The sequence below is a fragment of the Solanum tuberosum genome, unplaced genomic scaffold, assembly GCF_000226075.1.
Source record: "Solanum tuberosum cultivar DM 1-3 516 R44 unplaced genomic scaffold, SolTub_3.0 scf00004, whole genome shotgun sequence".
Taxonomy (NCBI): domain Eukaryota; kingdom Viridiplantae; phylum Streptophyta; class Magnoliopsida; order Solanales; family Solanaceae; genus Solanum; species Solanum tuberosum.
Window position 1 is genome coordinate 3,365,371 of NW_006238930.1, and position 21,908 is coordinate 3,387,278.

At 35.4% G+C, this 21,908-nt stretch overlaps 4 protein-coding genes across 4 annotated transcripts; 2 read left to right on the forward strand and 2 right to left on the reverse strand.

Annotated features, from left to right (window-relative positions):
* Nucleotides 1-575: 575 nt before the first annotated feature.
* On the forward strand, nt 576-4,055 carry LOC102583118 (glucuronokinase 1). Its single transcript, XM_006338565.2, has 6 exons — nt 576-937; nt 1,258-1,407; nt 1,894-2,082; nt 2,200-2,316; nt 2,704-2,864; nt 3,625-4,055. Exons 1-6 carry the CDS (start codon nt 731-733, stop codon nt 3,869-3,871), a joined length of 1,071 nt encoding a protein of 356 aa, XP_006338627.1. The 5' UTR covers nt 576-730; the 3' UTR covers nt 3,872-4,055.
* Nucleotides 4,056-5,023: 968 nt separating this feature from the next.
* LOC102583449 (uncharacterized) lies at nt 5,024-7,884 on the reverse strand. Its single transcript, XM_006338566.2, has 2 exons — nt 7,428-7,884; nt 5,024-5,488 (listed from the first exon to the last, which is right to left on the reverse strand). The coding sequence occupies exons 1-2, from the start codon at nt 7,776-7,778 to the stop codon at nt 5,327-5,329; spliced, it is 513 nt and encodes a 170-aa protein (XP_006338628.1). The 5' UTR covers nt 7,779-7,884; the 3' UTR covers nt 5,024-5,326.
* A 3,700-nt stretch (nt 7,885-11,584) lies between these two features.
* Nucleotides 11,585-17,024, forward strand: LOC102583778 (uncharacterized). Its single transcript, XM_006338567.2, has 9 exons — nt 11,585-12,632; nt 13,264-13,319; nt 14,115-14,197; nt 14,361-14,439; nt 14,695-14,805; nt 15,343-15,452; nt 15,955-16,038; nt 16,198-16,235; nt 16,565-17,024. Exons 1-9 carry the CDS (start codon nt 11,636-11,638, stop codon nt 16,633-16,635), a joined length of 1,629 nt encoding a protein of 542 aa, XP_006338629.1. The 5' UTR covers nt 11,585-11,635; the 3' UTR covers nt 16,636-17,024.
* A 79-nt stretch (nt 17,025-17,103) lies between these two features.
* LOC102584113 (uncharacterized) lies at nt 17,104-21,642 on the reverse strand. Its single transcript, XM_006338568.2, has 15 exons — nt 21,402-21,642; nt 21,010-21,112; nt 20,790-20,901; nt 20,526-20,666; nt 20,258-20,362; nt 19,670-19,753; nt 18,930-19,045; nt 18,739-18,840; nt 18,545-18,658; nt 18,385-18,441; nt 18,192-18,258; nt 17,976-18,029; nt 17,818-17,892; nt 17,694-17,729; nt 17,104-17,368 (listed from the first exon to the last, which is right to left on the reverse strand). The coding sequence occupies exons 2-15, from the start codon at nt 21,030-21,032 to the stop codon at nt 17,255-17,257; spliced, it is 1,200 nt and encodes a 399-aa protein (XP_006338630.1). The 5' UTR covers nt 21,033-21,112; nt 21,402-21,642; the 3' UTR covers nt 17,104-17,254.
* Nucleotides 21,643-21,908: the final 266 nt, after the last annotated feature.

Consider the following 21,908-nt stretch of genomic DNA (forward strand, 5'->3'; position numbering starts at 1 on the left):
ACTAATTTCGAAATAAGTTAACCATTAGTTATTTCTCTTGCGAAATAAGACCTAAAAAAAGTATAAATTTTAGGAATCACATAGTTTTAATATGAAATTACAATCTATCCATATTTAGTTTGTAATTACATTAATCCATGAAAAAGTAAAACAAACCGGATACATAATATGTAGCTCGGATATATTAAAAATTAGCTCGAATACATTATAAAATAAACCGGATACATAATATGTAGCTCGGATATATTAAAAATTAGCTCGAATACATTATAAAATAAACCGGATACATAATATGTAGCTCGGATATATTAAAAATTAGCTCGAATACATTATAAAATAAACCGGATACATAATATGTAGCTCGGATATATTAAAAATTAGCTCGAATACATTATAAAATAAACCGGATACATAATATGTAGCTCGAATACATTATAAAATAATTTAGAATTAGAAGAGAAATAAGAGATTTTAGAGGCTTTTAGAAATAGAAGGGAATATTAGAAATAAGGGAAACATAAAAGGTGTATTTGAGTAATTTTTTAAAAAAACGTAAAAAGCTGGAATTGCCACGTCAAGTGGTGATCAACTGAATCTCCTCAACAAATCAGTATTTCGTCTTCCTCATCCAAATAACAGTAAAAAGTCAATTCCGCCATTAGATCTGTAGATTCCACTGATTCGAATTCTGTTACATTTTCTGCAGTAACAGTAGCTAAAATAAGCAACAATGGCGAAACAGTCGGCAGTGATCGAGCACAAGTCTTACGCTAGAGTTGGACTGCTTGGAAACCCTAGCGACGTTTATTTTGGGAACACTATTTCTTTCAGCCTCGGAAACTTTTGGGCTTCTGTTCGTTTGGAGCCTTCTATAGATCTCGTCATTGTTCCTCATCCTTCTCATGATCTCGTTCAATTCAATTCAATTTCTCACCTGGTATCTTATCTTGTACTTCCCCTTTATTCATCTGTTTTACTTTTATTGTTTCCGGTTTAGAGGATATATTAGAAATATTTTTGTTAGAATTATTTTTATACTGGCGGTCGACATGCCAATGCGTTTATACTTTGGCATTGAGTTTTGGTTATACTAATTACTCAGTTGATGATTAATTAATCATTGATTAGCCAATTCTGATTGGTGTTTTCGTAATCAGGATCATAAATTTAGCACTTTTTATTTAGTTCTATGTGGATTCTGGTGCAGGTTGATTGAATTCGACTTAACACCATATGCTTGTGCTTGTTGGCTGTCAGGTGAACAGGTTGCAGAATGAGGGGTACTATGGAGGGGTGCGTTTACTTATGGCAATCGTTAAAATATTTCACAACTATTGCAAAGAGAGCAACATCACCTTACATGATGGGAATTTCACTCTCTCGTATGACACTAACATTCCCCGCCAGGTAGAACCTAACATTGCAAGATTTATCTTCCCTTAGATGGATCAGTTTTTGTGGATTGGAATCACGTTAGCTAATTGTTGTTAAACTCTTTATTCAGTTACTAAACATTCTTTGACTTGAAACAGCTTTAATATAGAGTGGGCTTCTGTTTATATGATCCTATTGTTTGGTTTTGGAAATGTCTTTTCGTAGGTTTACAGTTAATCTAAAATATCTTAGTCAGAGTAAAATAATTCTTTAATTTCAACCAGGCACAATCAAAACCTACACCTTGGACGTTGAAACTTTACATACTACCTTCTGGATTTTAGCTATGCAAATAACTTTGGAGTGAAATACATGCTTGTTTCAATCATAACTGAAATTACATCACCCTACTTCATGATCATGATCTGAATATGGCATTGCTATATGATAAATAAAAGATTTGATTTATCTCATGTTGAAAAAGTTTGATTAATATATCAAATACTTTCCACATCTCAGACAGGGCTTTCAGGTTCTAGTGCAATCGTAAGTGCTGCACTGAGTTGCCTTCTTGATTTTTACAAAGTCAGACATCTCATCAAAGTGGAGGTAAGGCCGAACCTTGTCCTTGATGCAGAGAAGGAACTTGGAATTGTTGCAGGTCTTCAAGATAGAGTGGCCCAGGTGTATGGAGGCGTTGTATATATGGTGTGTATGTGTGTTACTCTTTTTTCTCTTTGACAAGTCAGTATGATACTTGGCAGAACTAAGCTTGTAGTTGTAAAGTTAATATTGCATGTTCATCTTTTAACCTTTATTTTGCAGGATTTTGGCAAGAATCACATGGATGAATTAGGTCATGGCATATATACACCCATGGATGTTGATCTTCTCCCACCTCTTTATCTGATCTATGCAGAAAATCCCAGTGATTCTGGAAAGGTTTGTACTTAATGTGCAGAATATGAGTGAAAAATCTCTGTTGTCTGGCCAAAGATTCTATAGACGAGTGTGTTATTTTCTTAGCCATGCAATGGGTTAGAATATTACATTTTGGTTTTCACTTCGCACTAAGAATTAGACAATGAGTATTGATGTAGGCTTGTAGTCCACGAGGCAGCCCCTTTATTTTCAGCAATTATTTAACAGGGTAACCTCTTATATATTTCCAGTATTTATTGAATATTTCTCCAGACAATGGATGACATAACGATTGCAGCAGGTTCTCAAGGAAATGTGAATATCAGTGTCCGGATTAACTTTGTCACTAAAAATTACTTTGTTGACAGTAGTTACAAAATATGGATGATACTTTTTTTTCCAATGCAGGTACATAGTACAGTTCGACAAAGATGGTTAGATGGTGATAAATTTATAAGATCAACCATTGAAGAGGTTGCAAACATAGCTGTGGAGGGACGGAAAGCTCTTCTTGAGAAGGACTACAATAAGTTAGCAGCCCTCATGAATCACAATTTTGACTTGAGAAGGTAATATACATGCTTAGTTTAATGAGGTGGACATTTGTTAATATCTTTTATGTGCTTAGTGGCGTCCCCAACACTTATTTGGTAGTGTCATGACCCGCCACCTTACCCTTCAAATTCTGCACTGGAAGAGGGGAGGAAGAACCTAGAGTTGTGGAGAGGTTAGTGGAAGACTCTACAAACCTTTCCTTAGAAGACTCTAGAATAACTTAGAATATATCTTAGAAAGTTTTAGAATTCTCTAGACTAGTCGAAAATTCTAGAACATGGACTAAAGTGTAAATAAGTAGGGACTTGTAAAGTAAATATTAGTTACTCTTAGGCCCCTAGGAAGTAGTATAAATAGAAGGGTCTCTCATTTGTAAGGCATCCAAGCTTGAAGCAAGCAAACTACTCAGGTCTTCCAAGCAATACAAAGCCTTCTTATAAAGCTCTCTTGTCTTTCCTTTCATTCTCTTAGCATTCTCTTAGCGATCTCAAGTGTAACTTACTTGGTCTTACAAGACCTGATTAGTGAGTAAATTGTCGAGTGCCGCACGGAGCTTTAGTGAGACTCTAAGTCTGTGACAATGTCATGTCCAATTTGTTTTCATGTTATTACTTGTAACAATTTTATGTGCGGTCACAATGCGCTTTACATCCCTTTTGCATCTTATTTCATAGTGTTATGATATACTCAAATATTGCTAAGATTTTTTATCACAGAAAGCGGGTAATATGATATGCAAATCGAATACTTAAATATTGTGGGCCTACTATGTAGGCGTATGTTTGGAGATGATGCCCTTGGAGCTATGAATATAGAGATGGTTGAAATTGCTCGAAAGGTAGGTGCTGCTTCCAAGTTCACAGGAAGTGGTGGGGCTGTGGTTGTGTTCTGTCCGAATGGAACTTCACAAGTGAAGCAGCTGGAGGACGCATGCCACACTGCTGGTTTCACTTTCCAACCAATTAAAGTTATGTCTTCGTTTCTAAACGAAACCGATTTTCAAACTCTAGGATCAAAGTGAAAACGATGACCTGCTTTCAAATATGGCGGGAGTCCTCTTTTATTCCTTTCACCTTTCATTGGCATATGCTAAGCTTGTCACGAAGTATGTAGCGACCATTCAAAGAAATGCTACTAAAGATAGCTTTAGTTACAATTGTTTTGCGGCCATTATAATGCATTTCGAGAAGCGCTTACTTTACTGATTTAGCGTCTATCCATTTTGCTGGTGATAAATCCATTTAAACAGTCTTAAATTCACATATTTTAACATAGCCATTGTGTAGTGCCAATTATAATAATTACTACTAAATCTGTTAGAAAATGTCATAGTTTGCACTTCTGGTGTTCTTCTTTCGTTGTCGTTAAATTTAATTAAATTGCCGACAAAAAATTACCTTTTTAGTGGCAAATGAAATGTTTAATTTGATTATTGCCATAAAATATTGAAGTATTAGCGACAACTGTTGTGTAAATTAACACAACATTTGATTTTTCTTTCTTTGTTCAATCTTTTAAATTAACACTGATACTCAGGCAAATATAATACAAGACAAAATAGAACAACAAAGGGGTAAACAAGACCAATACTAATGTAATGGGTGCAACTGCTAGTTTACACAATAGCAAGCATTCCAATCAGGATATTTGACACAAACAAGACATGGATGGCTCCCTATATCTGTGTACAATCAACACAAGGAAATTTATGTGGTCAGCAAATTTACCACCAAAACCATAAAAACAAAAAATCAAAAACTATCAGAAAGTGAAAACAGATACGCAAATCATCGAGAAAGCCGAAGAAGTTACTAAAGACGAATAGAAAAATGAAACACCTGAGCAAACAAAAAGGGGAAAATATACCCCAAAATTTATAAAAGCTAAATCACCAAGAAAGCTAACTCCTCTTTATCATATAGTAGTAGAATACACTAAAAAGCTTAACACCTCTCATTCTAACTATTTTTTCAAGATGGAAACGACAAAAGCATATCTGGATAAGCAATGAAAGTGCTATTAAATACTATAACCTCAATCACAAAAATTAGCAAGTGAGAAACTCAAAGCTGAATGGCGAGAACTAAACTTGGGATGGCACAGTACATTCTGCACTAACCAGTAGGATCTGTAATTTGGCAAAGAAGTACTTTGAAAAGAATAAATGGAGCACTTTCCATGGAACTATCAACCTCATCCTCCTTTACGTACTTCAAGAAAAATTGACAAGACTGTCAAAAATATTCAGGTGATCACGGAAAAGATGTTAAACATTACAAAGATGTTCTACAACTACATCTCACTCCTTTCCAACAACAGAGGATTCCTGAATCTAAGTGGTTATTCCCATCATTTGAAGCTGGAAGATCCAAGAAGAATATATACAAAACAAACTCAAACTAAGAAACTGAATAAAGGCAACAAACCCGAAGACACATCGCCGTAATTTTTCCCTGGTAAAGTTCTCTTGCAGAACTCAATCTGAACACAGGGAAGAAATAAGTTCACCAGGTGTGTGTGCCCAGATTGGGAGGTCCAAAACTGACTGTTTCATTTTTTCTTCTTGTGCAGTCCAGACAGCTTCAACAACATCACAAAGTTTTGATATGTTGCCAATTACAGCCTCCTGTGCTTCAACCTGTACCAAGTAATTCATAATAAAAATCGAATTAAGCACTTTAAAGTTTAAACGACGCCTAAAGGCAATAACTTGCTTTGATCACAAAAGTATCACAAGGGTAGAAAAGTAGACAATAAAGGGAGTTAGTAGACGTTGTCATTTTGGTTAGCTGGACAATTCCAAATTTCTGTTATAACGACTAAGTCACAGTTGGTTAAGAGGATAAATGTTTGTCTGTGATTCATTATCATCTAAGGGCTCCGATTAGTTCAAGGAAAGGATATTTGACCAAAATAATAAGTTCAACGAAAGGATAAGAAGTCTCAGCAAGGGGAGGGTAGCATAACGAATTCTGGTAAATTTCATATCTCGCTCTCTTTTCTTCTCTCTCTCTTTCTTTCTATATCTCACTTCTCTATTCTTCCTGCCCTAAAGTACAATTCCCCAAAGCACAGGCAACTCAATGGTGATAATCGAAGGTGATTGAAGCCATATAGTAGAGTTGTCTATTACTAATTGATTATAATAATTAGTCACATTTCATCCCAAACTTAGTTTAGTATTGTCGTTGTTGCTGTAATCCCGATTGACTGTGGAATCAAATTGAATTTACTGTTTGAACCTTATCGTGAATTTGAGCTCATTACATTTGGTACCAGACCATTGATATTACCCTGTGTATCGATGACAGAGGCTGAAGCTATACAATTGTAGTAACAGGAGGAAAATCTCAGGGAACTGAAGAGTCAGCTTGAGAACTATATGGGGAGCAACTGACTCGAACTTGGAGGAGCTGAAGATGATGATTGAGGACTCCCAGACCTCATTAGCAAGGATGAGTGGAAGGATCAGTGGGTATCAAGCAAATCCGAAGAAGGCTCTGGCAAAGGAGGGAGCTACTAGCAGGGGTGATGGAATACTGCCAAGGCCAAGGGGAGTCGCAATTGACGACAGTCCCTATGATTCTGTCCCCAGCAAAGGAGGTAACTCACAATTTTCACATAGATTTTAGTTGTCAGTCTTCGAGGGTGAGGATCGTAGAGCGTGGCTAAGGAGGTATCAAAGGTATTTTAATTCCTATAATATTGAAGATGGTGATAAAAAATTGGAAGCTGTCAACCTGCATTTGGAAGGAAGGGCTGAGGCTCGGTATTTCTCTTACACATTCCGTTGCCGCAACATCAGATGGTTTGAGTTTTGTAGAGAAGTGGTCTGGAGATTTGAGGATGAAAAACTGGACTCTACAGTGGAGAAGACAAGCTAAGTCAAACAACCATTGGAGAGGCCTTCCTTGAGAAATTTGAGGACAGAGGATTTGTAACCCAAATGTGCCAGAGGATCACTTACTGTCAAGTTCCAGTGGTGGACTGAAGGAAGGGGTGAAAAACCTGGCACCTATTTCACTATCTCACACAGCAAAGTTTGCCAAATGGCAAGAGAAGATGGTGGAGGCCATTGCAAGGAGGAAACGACGGGTAAACAGCAAGGGGCCTTATAACTATGGATAAGGGGACCATCAGTGCACTGGTGGAATGAAGAGAGTGGAAGGATCTGACAAGCCAGAATACAGGACACACCAGGGGCTTATTGAAGATGTAGAGAAAGGTACCATCCTCTCTATGTTTGCAAGGGCAAGCAATTGAATCTCCTCACTGCTGAGGAACAAGGGGTAGTGGAATTTCCATTGGAGAACACAATAGAAGGGGAGGAAGCACTTGCCCTATCTCTCTCTCTCTCATGCTTTCTTTTCTTCTCTATTCTTCTTGCCCTAAATTACAATTTCCCAAATCCCAGGTAACTCAATGGTAATAATCAAGGGTGATTAAAGCAGTTGTCTATGGCTAGTTGATTGCCATTATCATTCCAAACTTAATTTCGTATCGTCATTGTTGCTATAATAACGAATTGCAACGGAATCAAATTGAATTTACTGGTTGAGTTAAACTGCAAACCATACCTGAGTAAGGAGCTGATCGACAAGGGGTTGGCAAGTCGGATCCGATGACATGACTGGCGAGTTGAATGATACAGTGTCCCTTTCTTGATAAAGGGTTGGCTGATTTTGCTGCATTTTACTCAATGTTGTTGATAAAAGTTCCCATTGGTTGATCTCGTTTTGGTATCTGTCTTTGATTTTCATGAGCGCCTTTTTCTTCCTTTGCAGTCGATTCTTCTCCTCAAATGCCGGATCTTTTAGCTTCGGAGCAGCGGTTGGGTCAAGATGAAACTTCTTCCGACGCTTGTAGACGAAGCCATCCTCGTTAACGAGCTCCAGTTCGTCTTCGTTTGCCCAATTCCCTGCTGCCATCGACTGAAGATGATACCAATTCAAAATAAAATTGCAATATCTGTCGCAGTTGCAGTCCTCTTTGAAAGAGTAAAGCGAAGACCTTAACTACTAGAGTAAGAGTATTTGGCTAAAAACATCCCTCAAATATATTCTAAATTAAACAACATTCTTTTACTATCACAATGAGCAAAAAACATCCTTTGACTATCCTAAAAATGGCCAGATTCACCCTTCCATCTTTTTTCTTGATAGAAACTAACGATTAAATTCATTTCCTTACATGTAAATGAAGCTAGAATTAACTATGGATAAATATGTGGCATTTTTCACATATTAAAGTTGTAATTCTTCTCACGTGAATATGATGAAAAATACATAATAAAATATTTATAAAAATTTCACATAGTTTGTATCTTAAAAAGCGAAAAACGTCACATAAATTGGAATAAAAAAATATATTTTTTATGCAATATCTAAATATGTTACTTTTATATTTTTAAAAATACAGTAACTAGTGTTTATCAACAAAAAAAATTAGACTACCTTCATACTTTAAATTCCCTCATTGTCTAGGAAATAAAGAGAAAATTATACATTTTTTCTTATAATATTTTGTTGCTTATCTGATCAGTAATTATATAGAGCGAAAAATATTTTACTTGAAATATTTTGCTCACTTTTTACGGGACATCCTGACTGCTACTGTGAAGTTGAGGATGCAAACCTCTCTTCCTAGCTCATTCACTTTAGTTAAGATTGTCTATTACTACTATAAGCTAAGAGAAGAATGGGAGCAAACAAAATAGGGGATTTGTAAGTTGATCAACCGTTAGTTTTTTCGACAAAAATTAATTAAAGAATGAATCTTGCCATTTTTAAGATAATTGAGGGATGTTTTTGTTCATTGTGATAGTGCAAGGATGTGGTTTAAACATAGAGTATAGTTGAGGGATGTTTTTGGCCAAAAACTCACTATAGTAAAGAGTCTATTTTACTAGGGGTGGTGAAAAAGGAACCAACCAAATGGATTTAATTGTATAACCGTATTGAATAATTATTTTTTATTTTAGGAAAAATATCAAAAAAAATTCTGTGTAAATATATTTTATATATTAACAATATGTTGAATTTAATATATAAATATGTTTTGTAACATTTTTCAAATATAACTATAACCTAGGTCTTAGGCCTTCGTCGACCGGACTTTGAGTCTTTGCTCTTTAAGATCAAACAATACGACAACAAAATTTTACATTCTTTACTTCTTGTTGAACACTTGAAGTGCTTCTTCAAAAACATATTTGCGATTTTTTTTAATAATAGTATATTTTGAGGTGATATTTTAAAAATAAAAAAATTGAAAATTAATTGACATACGGATATCGAAGAGAAATCGATATGATTGGGATGGTGTTAAATATCAAATTTTAAGGGAAAATTAGTTGTTTAGCAAACATGTACTAGCTAATTAGCTAACATAGCTATAGTTTGCATTAATTACAATTCGGAACTTACTTCTAGCTATAATTACATTCTCTCTCGTCTCTTTCCTCTCTCTCGCGCTCGTCACTCTCCTCTTTTTTCAGTCATCTCTCCCTCGCCTCTCTTATCTCCTTGCCCAGTCTCTCTCTCGTTTCTCTTCTGTCAATATCTCTCTCACTTTATACAAACACAAATGTATAATTTGTGTTTGTATAAAGCGAGAGAGACGGGATATCCAAATACAAATACATATATCTCTCTAGCCTATACACTTATAATTATACAAATACAAATCTTCCCCTACAAAGTTGTCTTTTGTCTTTCTCTCTCTCTCGCGCGCTTTAGTCTCTCACTTTATACAAATACAAATTATACATCGTATTTGTATAAAGCGAGAGAGAGATTGAATATACAAATACAAATGTTTTAACTTGATTCAATTGTATACGAATTTAATTGTATGCAGCTATACAAATGCAATTATTGATACATATACATAGTAGTTAAATATATACAATTATCTAACTTATATACATATACAATTCACCTCTCTCCACAGTCCGCCCTCTCTCGCTCGCCTCTCTCCTCCTTCTCCCAATCTCGCTCGCCACTCTCCTCCCTATAACATGTAGCTACGAATCGTAATTAACAAACTATAGCTATGGAGCATAATTAAGCTTTTTTGAGTGACTATATATGAAAATTCCCCAATATTTAATTATATATTATAAAATATCCAAAAAATTGAAATGATATAATTTATTAAAAATAACCAATCGAACCATACTACCGACACTCTTATATTTTACGCAATTTGATCCATCGATTGGATAAAAAGAGGCAAATATTTTTAAGTTCAAATGCAAAGAATGATTTGTCTTTTCCAATCCTTTTAAGTTTTTATGTATTTAAGTAAGACTTTTATTTAAATTTTGTTTTTGCATTAATATTTGCTAGTAGCTAAAAGATCATAATATGCACGAAATACCGGCCATCTAAAAGTTTTTTTCTTTTTTTTGTGCGCACACAATCATTTTTTGGATCGTGATTTAATTTGGGTTTACTTTGTTATTTTTTTTTTTTACAAATTTATTCATTTTGGATATCTAATTACCTATCTTTAATACTTTTTCTACCTATCCATTATTTAAAAAGTCATTTAATATTTATTCTAATTTTAAAATACTAAATTAGTCTAATTCAATTTAGCTTTAAACAACATATTTTGTATGATTTCATAAGTGAGATTTGAAAGAGTAGAATGTATGTAGATCGTATTCCTACCCCCAGAAAATAAATGAATTGTTTTAAAAGACCTTGGCTCAAGTAACTTGTATCTAAGAACATACATGAAAAAAAAGGACATATAATGAATACTAGAAAAAGCACCACATAGCATGCACGAAAAAAGAAAAAATAACAATTATAAAATAATGTGATAATAAAAAAAAAATGAAACTAACCATTAGCAATATAAATAACAGGAATATAAAACTACACAAAAACTACTAATACTACGAAATTAAGGAGAAATGAGTACGGAGCAGCAAGCTATCACCAAGCCTGACTCGCACAAAAGTGAGACAATACCTAATTATAAATTAAACTTGTAGCCTAATTCACAATTGTCATATCTTTTTGTCTAAGTTCATGTCTTCGATTAATTGAAAATGCGTCACATTCACTTTAATCACACTTCTTTCATACCTTTTTTTTACTTACATCTACCCTTTTCGAATCCAGTATCGGCAATCTTTCTCATGGGAACCAATATATTCAAATCATCTCAATCTTGTTTCACTTGTCTTATCCTTCATAAAGTTACTCCTATCTTATTTTAGATATCTCATTTCTAATTTTATCTCTTCAAATAAGTCCACACATTCACATCACCATCCTTATTTGATCGGCCCTCATCTTTTTAACATGGAATTTCTCAACTTACCAACACTTTACTCATATAACATTATCCACCAAATCATTCCATAAATTCTTAATCAGCCAACAATATGTTCATACAACATAATTGATCTAATCATTACACTGCAAAATTTGTTTTTTAAGTCTGAAGATTCCGTTGCATATTATATCTTGAGAAGTACTTTTTCCGTTCATTTTTAATTGTCATGTTGCGCTTTTTAAAAGACAATTTGACTAATTGTCAAAGTTAAATTAGATTACATTAATTTGATAACAAAAGATTTAGATATTCAAAAAACTATACCAAAAGTACTATAAATGAAATTTTTTTATCTATCAATAGGATGAAAAAATATTAATCAAAATTTATATAATTTGGTTCTAGAAAAGGAAATTATGGCATATGTTTTAGTGGTGTGATTGAAGATTTTACCAAAAAGAGTATCACTGCAACTCGCCAACAAACGGCAAAAATGGCTAAGTCAGTAGTAATTCCTCGCATGTCTCTCATCTTCCTCCGCTCCAAATCCATCTCTTCATTCTCTCAGTCAGGCACCATCTTCTTTCCCTCAATGCTCAATTCCCTTTTGCTCAAATCCCATTCACTTCACTTTTTCTCTACAACTTCAACCCCATACCCACTTCAATACGAAATGATAATCTCCCGCCCTGCAAACCCACCTTCACCAACCCTAAAATCTCGCCAACAACGCTTCCTTCCCAATTCAAAACCTACTGATTCAGAAACCGAACCCGGTTCAGAACTTGGGTTCGACGATTGGGTCGACAGAAAATTGAATTCGAAATCTTCTTCTCCACAAGCCGAACCGGAGCCTGAAGAACCCAATTCGGGTATTATGAAAATGGATAAAGGGAAAAGGAAATATTACAATAAGAGAAGGAAAAGAATGTTTGGTGGGTCGGATTCGGAGGATGAGAATAACAGGGACAAGGATAATGAGCTTGTTGAGTTGAAGCAGGAAGTTGTGGAGCTACCTACATTGCACAAGAAGGAAGAAGAGTTGTACTTTTATGACAATTTTGCTTATCCTTGGGAGAAGGATAAGCATTATAAGATGGTATATCAATTGGAGAAGAAGTTTTTTCCCGATCAGGGTTTTGATAAGGCTTTTCTTGATCCTGGGCAGTCGAATGAGAATGTAAAGAGGAGTAAAAAGAAATTGGGGAAGAAGGAAAATATAATAGAAAAAGATATTGATGGTGGGGATGGTAAAAGTTTGATCTTTTTCGAAGAGGAAGAAAAAAGTGTCAGCTCTGAAACTAAAGAGGAAGCTAAAGTTGATGTATCGGAAAAGAAAGTGGAAGAGTTCTTCAAGTGTTTGAAGAAAGTTCCAAATAAGGAAAATGGTGTTGCCAGTGCCGAGCCATTTCTAGCGACAAGGAGTACAGGGCTTCCTCCTAAATGGGATAGTCCGGGTGGGACTGTTGTATTAGTGAACAAACCAAAAGGTGAGTTTGAGCTCCTAATTGTTGTAACACTGGGATTTATCTTGCAAAAAATGTTCATTTTTTAGATGTTGATGTGATTCTGAAAGAATTAAAGTAAGAATGTTAAGTTCTCATGTGAAGTCAATGTTAGGTGTTTAGAGTTTCTAATTGAACAAGAGGCATTACAAATAGAGATTCTGAATGCAATGCTTGCTTGAGAAGTTTGAGTACATTTGGTTGTTTAATTTTTAAAATGGGAGGTGTACACTCGGGGAGTCTTAAAGTCAGAAATAAGTAAAACTTATTTGGGACTGTACATTACGAATGCAGCCAGTGTATGGGTAATGAATGAAAACTGCTCAAGAAGCTCATTTGTTATAGTGTTGTGCGTCAGAAAGCTCACTAAAGGACTTCTATGTTTTTAGGCAAAAATATATTCACATAAAAACAGAATTTAGTATCGAATGCCAAAATATTATTTCTAAACTAGGATTACACTGGGTATGTTGTTGTTGTTGTTGTGATTGTCTTTTATGATCTAACATTGTAAAGCCAAATAATGATTTGGACGCTCTTTCATTTGGGAATTTTTTGTTATAAAAGCTTGGTTTTCTAATTTGTTTTGTAACTCGTAATCTGAATTGCCTTACAGGTTGGACTTCTTTTACTGTTTGTGGAAAGTTGCGTCGCTTAACAAAAGTGAAAAAGGTACATCTCTCCTAACCACAATCTAGGGGCTATTTGATATGGGCTCGGAGAAGCAGTATGCAAACTCGCTTTAAGAATATCTCAAGATAAACTTTTTTGGTAATCTTTTTTTTTTTTTTTTTGAGAAAGTTTATGGTAATCTTTTGTATTTGAAGGTGCATTAGCATGTCAGTCCTTAGGAAGAGGAATGCAAGTTGAAAAATTATTTGGATGAGTGTTTTCTCTTTAAAGCTTTGAGTCTGTACTTTGGTTATATCTATGCTGATTAATAGAACTCTTACATTAAAGAGTAGGAGCTTGAATAGGGGTTGATTTTTGTTGGTAGATATACTATTTTGATTTTCTTTTAAGATATCCATTCCTAATGCAAGGTACTGTAAAATCTTAGAATTTTAACATGAGTATCAATTCCCCTCATCAAGTTTTCTTTATTCTTTTTGGTGTTGGACGCTCCATTAGATCTAGTCTGCTAGCCAGAAGATTTTGTTCAGTAAAGTTAGAGCTGTGGAGTATGTAGCTAATTTTGAGAGAATAAAGCTACGTGTCTCAGCATTTTGTCACCTTCTCCCCCAAATTTCATTTTAAATTGAAGACCTTCGAACAAACTTGTTTCTAAAAAAATAATTGCGCCACCCTATCAGGAGGGGCAGGTGTTTATGTCTTATGTATTTGATTTGAGGGTTTTTTATGCTTATATTCATGTGGTTGGGGACATTTTTCACTTTCTAACTGAATACAAACTGAACTGAGGCGTTTCATGCTTACCACCTTCTCCTTCGAATTAATCTTTTGCAGGTTGGCCATGCTGGAACACTTGATCCTATGGCAACTGGCTTATTGATTGTATGTGTTGGTAGATCTACGAAGATCGTTGACAGGTAATCAGGTTTTAGATGATTAAACTGAGGGAGATTTCAGGGGTTCCTAAAATTTTATGGGAGTTACCTATTTCTCCTAATTTCCCTTTGTCTTAAGAGAACTTATCCATGTCTATGGAAAGTCATGTGATAAATCTTCCTGAAGTTGAATTGTTCTTGGCAGCTATCAGGGTATGATGAAGGGCTACAGTGGAATCTTCCGTTTGGGAGAAGCCACCTCTACCTGGGATGCAGATTCCCCGGTATTTATTTGTTTTTTTGAAGTTATAATTCTTCTGATAAATCTGAACCATGTGGCTTATTTCACCCCCATGAAAGTCTCATCTAATCATCAGTAACACAAATTAAGATTGCAAGATGAGAAATTTCGTGATAAAGTCATCATGAATAATAAAGTTTACACACTCACACTCGTTGATGTTACATAAACAGGATCTAGTTATTTGTTTACCCCAGGCCTCATCTTAACTATGACGTTTGGATTTTGTAATATTCAGGTTATTCAACGAGATCCATGGGAGCATATCAAGGATGAGGACATAAAGAAAACGGCAGCATCCTTTTTTGGAGAGATATGGCAAGTCCCTCCGATGTTCTCAGCAATCAAAGTAAGTTAAATTTTGTTGCAGCACTTCTGATCCTCCATTTTTTTATTTTGCTGAATATAAATTGTTCCTCTGCATATTTTGATAATGCAGCGAATTATTATAACACTTTCTTACCCTGGAGAGATGAAATTAGTGATACCAAATCAACACTTCCTCAACACAATTCATTCTTAGTATTTCCAACATGCTTAATTTTATTGAAGTGATGTTATTTATCGATCTCATGAAAAGAAAGTGTGTTGAATCAACTTCAGCTATATCTCAAGTCCATGTAATGCAGAGATTATTGCTGCTGATACTAACTGTGATTGGACATATGCTTAAATCGAAGAGTATTCTGATTCAGAAAAGATAGGTGCTACTTCTGTAGTCTGTAATCGTTTGAGTGGTATTTTTATCTTCTTTTTTTATAGGTTCTTAAGCTCTTCCAATTTTTGTCAGCTTCATCAAAACTTCTCTTGGGTGACCAAGGCATGAATGGGATTCAGTATAGTGTTTTACACTTCTACTTATTAGACTCCCGTGTACTTATGATAGGTTGGTGGTGAAAAGATGTATGATAAAGCAAGAAGAGGAGAAAGCATCGAACTTGCACCGAGAAGGATTTCAATTTTCGAATTTGACGTGAAGCGGAGTTTAGATGACAGGTTATCTTGTTGAAATCTTCTTGTGCTAATCTTGTACCATATGGATGCTCAACTCTTGAAAACTCATATCTATGTGGGTAGTCAGTAGTGTGTGTGTGTATGAGTTAAAAGCTCTAGCCAAGGTTCTCTCAAAGTGTCTAACATTCCTTGGGTGCTCAGAAGTGTCTTACCATCCCTCTATACTGCATTGAATACTTTAGTGCTAGATGTACACTGAAGCATGTCTATATTTCAGACGTGCTTTCATGTGAAGCATGTTATATTCCATCCAGTTATTCTCGAGGGAAGCTGAGTATTTCTTGAAGCACATGAATGTCTATATGTCAGACATTCTTTCATGTGAAGCAGAATAAGACATTTAGGACAGAAATGCTTATAATTTACATGTCTTGATGTGAGCAAGTACTTTTGTTGCTGAAGGTTGTCACTCCACTACAGTTGGCTTATCACTTTGTGAAATCATATTGAAGATACTTCTTTTCCCTTTTTTTTGAATTGGCAGACAGAATGTGATTTTCCGAGTAAGATGCTCAAAAGGTACCTATGTCCGATCACTTTGTGCAGACTTCGGGAAAGCTCTTGGCAGGTACCATATAAAGATAATATTTGTTTTAATACTTAAAAAGGTTCTCCTTTTGTGATGGATGATGAGAAATGACAAATCTTTGGGTGATGCATAATTTCTTTTTAATTCTTAATGTTCTTATAAGTGGATTCAAACCCAAGCTGAAATTTTTACTTGCAGTTGTGCTCACTTGACAGCTCTGCGACGAGATTCAATTGGTAAGACACTGTTATTTTGAATTTGGTTATTTATAGTTAAGTCCTGAAAGTCTTGCTTGTCTTGTTTACATCTGAAAATAGTTGCGGAAGGGGTTCCCTTTATCTAGAACGTCAAGAGATGCGAGAGGTCTGCATTGCTGTGAGCAGATCGTATAACAATGCTATTGTAGTATTAGAGAGTGTTGCCTGAATCTTGCACCTAATAACATGGCAGAGAACACCATATTTGCCTTTTATCTGAAGCAGTTTTGAATTCCACAAGCCGAATCAATCCTAATTCCTTCAAGTACTTGTTCAGTAGCTAATTGTGCTCTCTTTACCTCTCACAGGAGAGTATACAGCGGATGATGCTTGGGAATTTCAAGAATTGGAAGAGGCAATCACCAAAGGATATTTGTAAGATTCTTTTTGAGATTACATGGGCAGAGTTATCCAGTACATGTGCTGGTGAGAAGCTGCAGGTATCAGCAGAAAAGTAGATGCCCACAGGCTGGCCTGGACACCACCATTACAGAAGAAACAGTTCTTGGAAAATCCTCATTTTTGGTGGCAATTGGAGATCTATACATATTTATGTTCTGTCTAGCTACCTCAACAAAGAGATAATAGTATTTTCACCTTCTCCACATTACCTCTTTCCTTGGCCCCCAATTTTGCTTCGTTTCTGGGCGAAAGTGGTGTTAGAACCTTTTATAACATATAGATTAGGATGAGTTGTAATATATCTTTGTATTTCAAGAAATGCTGGTATCAATTAGATTTGTTAATGTTACAATCTTTACTATGGCATCTTTCAAAGTATCAAGTGCTGCGGAAAATAGATATTTTTATCTGTTATCAGATCAATTCTGTTAACTCAAAGCAACCATAGAACACAAAACAAAAGATGAATTATATTAATACAAGGAGAATACATATATTTCTTTCTACCCACACTTGGAACTCTAAACAAGTAGTATTAGATATTTGCACACAAAAAAAGTCTGAAATTCTACAAGCATTCTAAACTAGTGAGTCACCTAATTAGTTGTGGAATTAGGGGGATCCATTCCCATTGCCTTGTAATAGGCCATCTCTGCAGTAGCCATGCGATCCTGAAACATTGTCCATTCTCTCCGACACCTTTCTCTTACCTGAGACAAAACAAATGCTGGACTTAGACATATAATCAGAGATCAACACACTCCGATTACTCAAAAACACTTGCAGAATCATAGGAAGTATGAGTTTGAGTTCACATACGTTAACAGAGATCTTGTGTGATATAATGAAAAGAACAAGCATCTTAAATTTCATCTACCAGCACAAAAGTTTGAACGTGGTTTGACATATTCATAATGCAAATTCAAAATGTGATTAAATTGTGACCATTTGTTCTTTCAATTCATTTTTTCCTTAATCATCTGTCATTCATGGTCAAATTTCACCATACATGAAAATGAAATATAGCTAACATACCCCTTCCCATGGTGCCTTGCCATTCTCCGATTTACCCTGTAGAAATAAGAAAAGAAGATAATCATTATAGCCAACATTTATGCTAGTCTGATATACTCCAATTACATCTGAAAGTTGGATATACCTGGCTTCCAAGAGATGGAACAGTTTGATGTACAATCCACTGAGCATCTACAACTCCGATCTTTTCATGAGCGGGCTGCTCATCAAAAGTAACTATTAGGAAAAAGGTCATTTCAAATGGAACATATGGGAATTTTTCTGCACAGCACAACTACTAACCTCCACACATCTCCTAAGCGCAAAATCAAGGCCCCATCCATGGACCAAGTCATTCTGCAATAAAGAATCAATATTGCTTTTCATTTTACTCTACATTTCTTTCTTTGCTGGCTCTACTTTGAAGTTTGTGGGAGAGGGGCCAGGGGTGGGGCGGGAGCCTTGGGGGAAGCTGTTGCAATGAATGGAAAAACATGAAAGATCTTTAATAATTGATACCTGGATCATATGCCAAACACACCGCCACGCCTCTCGAGAGAAAACCGGTGCCATGATCTCAACAAATCTGATTGCAAACAAAATAATAGTCAACATAGACACCAACCCTCCCTTTTCATTTTTGATAAATAATACTGAGACACAAACATTAAGTGACAAGAGTTGTTATTGGTAAATATCAAGCATTACATACGCTGCACAAGGTGGCAAATGTGGATCAGCGCACCAGCCTGGCCTTTCCTCTGTTTCCCTATTAGCAGAAGCAATAAACTGTATATGAGATCAAGCTTGGTGTACATGATATGCTTTAATCAAAGCAGTTGTAGATACAGTTAAAGTACTGCATTCCCTACTTGTGAACTTCAGTGTCATTTCTCCCTTTTGTCATCTGCCATGTCAACCCACTGTTTGGTTCTAAACCAGGCTGTGAAATATCCAAACCATGTTTCATCACCAACTTTATATATCTGCAGTTGCATAAAGCCTCAAGACTCCACATAATTCAATATATTTGTTAATTCACATGCCTCTAATAATAATCACTTACTCCTCCGCGTTAAAATTTTCAAGCCCCAAGTCTTCGTCCCAGATGAATATATAGTCATATGGTGCTACAATGTCAGGATGTAGAAAACGTTTTGCATACCACCTTTCAAAAAAATGAATAAACACTGCACTTACATATCCATCAAAATATGTTGAAGAACTGAGGATAGAAAGAATTTACAAGAAGGGTACCATTTAGTCTGTTTTGGTGTACTGACATGGATAGCCCGCGATGACCACTCAAGGTCATCCCATTCAGTTGTTCGGCCGTCATAGTGAAACAGCATAATGGTAAAGTTCTCTGAAAACTGTTTACAATACAAGAATAAGAATGTAAAGATACAAAAGTAAAATTTTGGACTTGAATATTCCTAAGTTGGCAGCATACCCACCCTTAACCTGCATTTTCTTTCTATATGTTCCATTTTGAAATGTAAATCATGAGTGGCAAACAATCCAACTTAGCGATCATGCAACAACCAATAGTGGGCCTTGACAATAACAGAAAAGCTTTAAAACTTTCAAAGAAAAAAGAAACCAATACTTGGATGGGTAGCAAGAGCCAATACTGGGCAATAGTAAAATGAGACCTCTATGTGTGGTGCTAGCCACCCTACAATGAGTGCCTGTCTCTGGTAATTCTAATTCTGTAATGAGATTAAATGTGGGATTGGCAATAAGATTGATTATTAATGATTTGCAGAGATTCATCAATAAATTTACATACATGTTACAGGAACTAAGGAAAACATTATAGATAAGAACAGCCAAGGTATTGCACATAAAACAAAGCAAGACTTATGCTCAAAAAAAGAAAAAAATTAGTTACACTTCTGGCCCTTATACATGAACAAAATACCCCCCCAAAAGGACAGAGCAGTGCTCAAAAGAGCGACTTCAAGGAAAATGAGATAGAGAGACTCGAGCACAACCTTTTTCACTGCTGCATCAATGTTACTCTTCTGCTTGAGGCCAACTGTGAAGGTCACAAGGTACCTTGGCTTGATGATCAAGTCCTGCATATCAATTAATGGAGCTGATTATGCTAGAGGGACATCATACACAATCATTATGTTTTCTCATCCCAAAAATAAAGGTAAGGAAAGGAGAGAGAGATATGGACATCGTTCACTTTTAACGCACAATGACATTCTAAAATCACATTTTAGCTGCCCTTGAACTGGTTCTCACCAATCATTATAGAATGTTTGTTTGAGCACTAGAAACCAGAAGAATGCAAGTATGTATCTATCAGTCCACTTCAGCAGTTTCTCCAATATATCTTATTCAGATAATCTTTCCCTATCCATCTAACATGTGTCTGATATTAACACCCTCCTTCCAATTTTGCTTGTATGAAAACCGTCCCTCCAATTCACATAATGCCATGGATGATTTTTTTTGCATTTTAAGCCACAAATAATGCCATCAGTTCACATAACATGAACAAGTAAATGTTGACAAGTAATAAGAAGAATCAATAGAGTACTTCAATAGGCATACATGCAGAAATGACAGACCTCACTTGGCAGGCCCCACAGCCTTCGAGTATAAAGATCAGACTCAGAAGCTACAATACCCGGGGGTAGCCTCTCGGCGCCTCTGGGATTTGATGGAACCCAAATCTGCAAGATTTCCCCAAATAGCATAAAGATCAAACATCAATTGGTATACAAACTTCCAAAAGATGGAATCATGGAAGTGCAATCTTATAGGAGTATCTACTATAACAAACAGTGACAAGTAACAAGAAGCTGATGGAGCCTATAGGAGTGACAAGTAAAATACCTTCGGGATCTTATTCTTGTGTAAACTGCCAACGCGATCCTTCAAGGAATTCAAAACATTTAATAGAGCTTGAGTTGAGAGGCCCGACTTTTCCATGTCAGGTAGATCAATCGATGGGATAAGATTAGTAGGTAAGGGCAGCTGCAAAATTGAAATCCACAAGCACATTACCTTATTAGCTCTTATTCAACTGAGACTTAAAAATAAAATGTCCCCATTAAATATGTTTATATCAAGATCAAAATCAGAAGTAGCTCCCCTTGCCTTGGACAATGAAATTGTAGGAAAGGTTACACCTAGGAAAAACCCGAATACAACTCCAATAAAAGTAGTCACAAAAAGCCTCATCTTTTCATTCCGTCTTCTCGAGTTTGAGCTGTGGAAATTCAGCAGTAAATAAATAAATGGATCAACCAATCAATTACGCCTCAATCCCAAACCAGTTGGAATGCTTATATGAATAAATTTGTGTCAAATTAAGAACCTGCGTTTCATAGGCGTCCCCATCTTAGTCACAATCTCACAATCCTTTCCAGAATCAGAAAAGGACTAACATCTGCTTAGACCAAATATGAGTTGGGAAATTCCTAAAACCAGAAAGCAAAAAAAGGATCAGTACTTTGCAATTACTAAACACTTTGAGTAAAGTTCCCATTTTTCCATTCATTATATCTCAAAGATTCATTAATTACTACTTAACTTGGTCTATACAAGTAAGTCAAATATTAGTAAAAGACAAATAATTGCAAACTTTGACAAACAGTAGTCAAATATTAGCCTAAAAAAGAAGCAGAAAATTTTCTTGAAATGTTGTAAAAAGTAAAAACATATATATCTGAAGAGAGAGAAGTTGAAATCTTGAATCTTGAATCGAACCTGAAGTTGAAGTTGCTGATCTGAAAGATTAGGAAAGTAAGAATCTATTCTTCACCAAAATCAAAATTTGGAATGTTGTTAAGTTTTCAATGCTTCATCGGAATCTTTAATATAGGAAAATATCCAACCTAGGAATCGTCAAAAGGATATGTATACTTTGTCGAGATGTCGTTGCAAGTAAACTCAAAATCCAAACACATGAAGACCAGTCCTCTTTCCTTTTCACTATTTTTTTTTAAATGTATTTAATGGGTAATGTTAAATAACTACTCCTATTTGATTTTGAAATAAAAAGTCCATATGGAGTAACAGATAATAAAAATGGATATTGATATTAACAGGACCGACAGATGGAAACTCACTTCATGAAGTGAACATAAATCTTGAATATGCAGATTCAATTTTTTTTTATTCGTATATATGCTAGTAGTGGAAAAAAATTAATTTAATAGATACAGAATTAATTTGATCAAGAAAACAAGAAAATACAAAAAGAAATGATCAAGA

Coding starts and splice junctions, on each gene's coding strand:
- LOC102583778 (XM_006338567.2), top strand. CDS start 11,636: ATGGCTAAGTCAGTAGTAATTCCTCGCATGTCTCTCATCTTCCTCCGC. Junction 14,198..14,360: donor TCTACGAAGATCGTTGACAG/GTAATCAGGTTT, acceptor TGTTCTTGGCAG/CTATCAGGGTATGATGAAGG. Junction 15,453..15,954: donor AAGCGGAGTTTAGATGACAG/GTTATCTTGTTG, acceptor TTGAATTGGCAG/ACAGAATGTGATTTTCCGAG.
- LOC102583118 (XM_006338565.2), top strand. CDS start 731: ATGGCGAAACAGTCGGCAGTGATCGAGCACAAGTCTTACGCTAGAGTT. Junction 1,408..1,893: donor ACACTAACATTCCCCGCCAG/GTAGAACCTAAC, acceptor TCCACATCTCAG/ACAGGGCTTTCAGGTTCTAG. Junction 2,083..2,199: donor ATGGAGGCGTTGTATATATG/GTGTGTATGTGT, acceptor TTTATTTTGCAG/GATTTTGGCAAGAATCACAT.
- LOC102584113 (XM_006338568.2), bottom strand. CDS start 21,032: ATGGGGACGCCTATGAAACGCAG. Junction 19,754..20,257: donor TGTGGGGCCTGCCAAGTGAG/GTCTGTCATTTC, acceptor ATTGATATGCAG/GACTTGATCATCAAGCCAAG. Junction 18,442..18,544: donor AATGACACTGAAGTTCACAA/GTAGGGAATGCA, acceptor TTCTGCTAATAG/GGAAACAGAGGAAAGGCCAG.
- LOC102583449 (XM_006338566.2), bottom strand. CDS start 7,778: ATGGCAGCAGGGAATTGGGCAAACGAAGACGAACTGGAGCTCGTTAAC. Junction 5,489..7,427: donor TCGATCAGCTCCTTACTCAG/GTATGGTTTGCA, acceptor TACTTGGTACAG/GTTGAAGCACAGGAGGCTGT.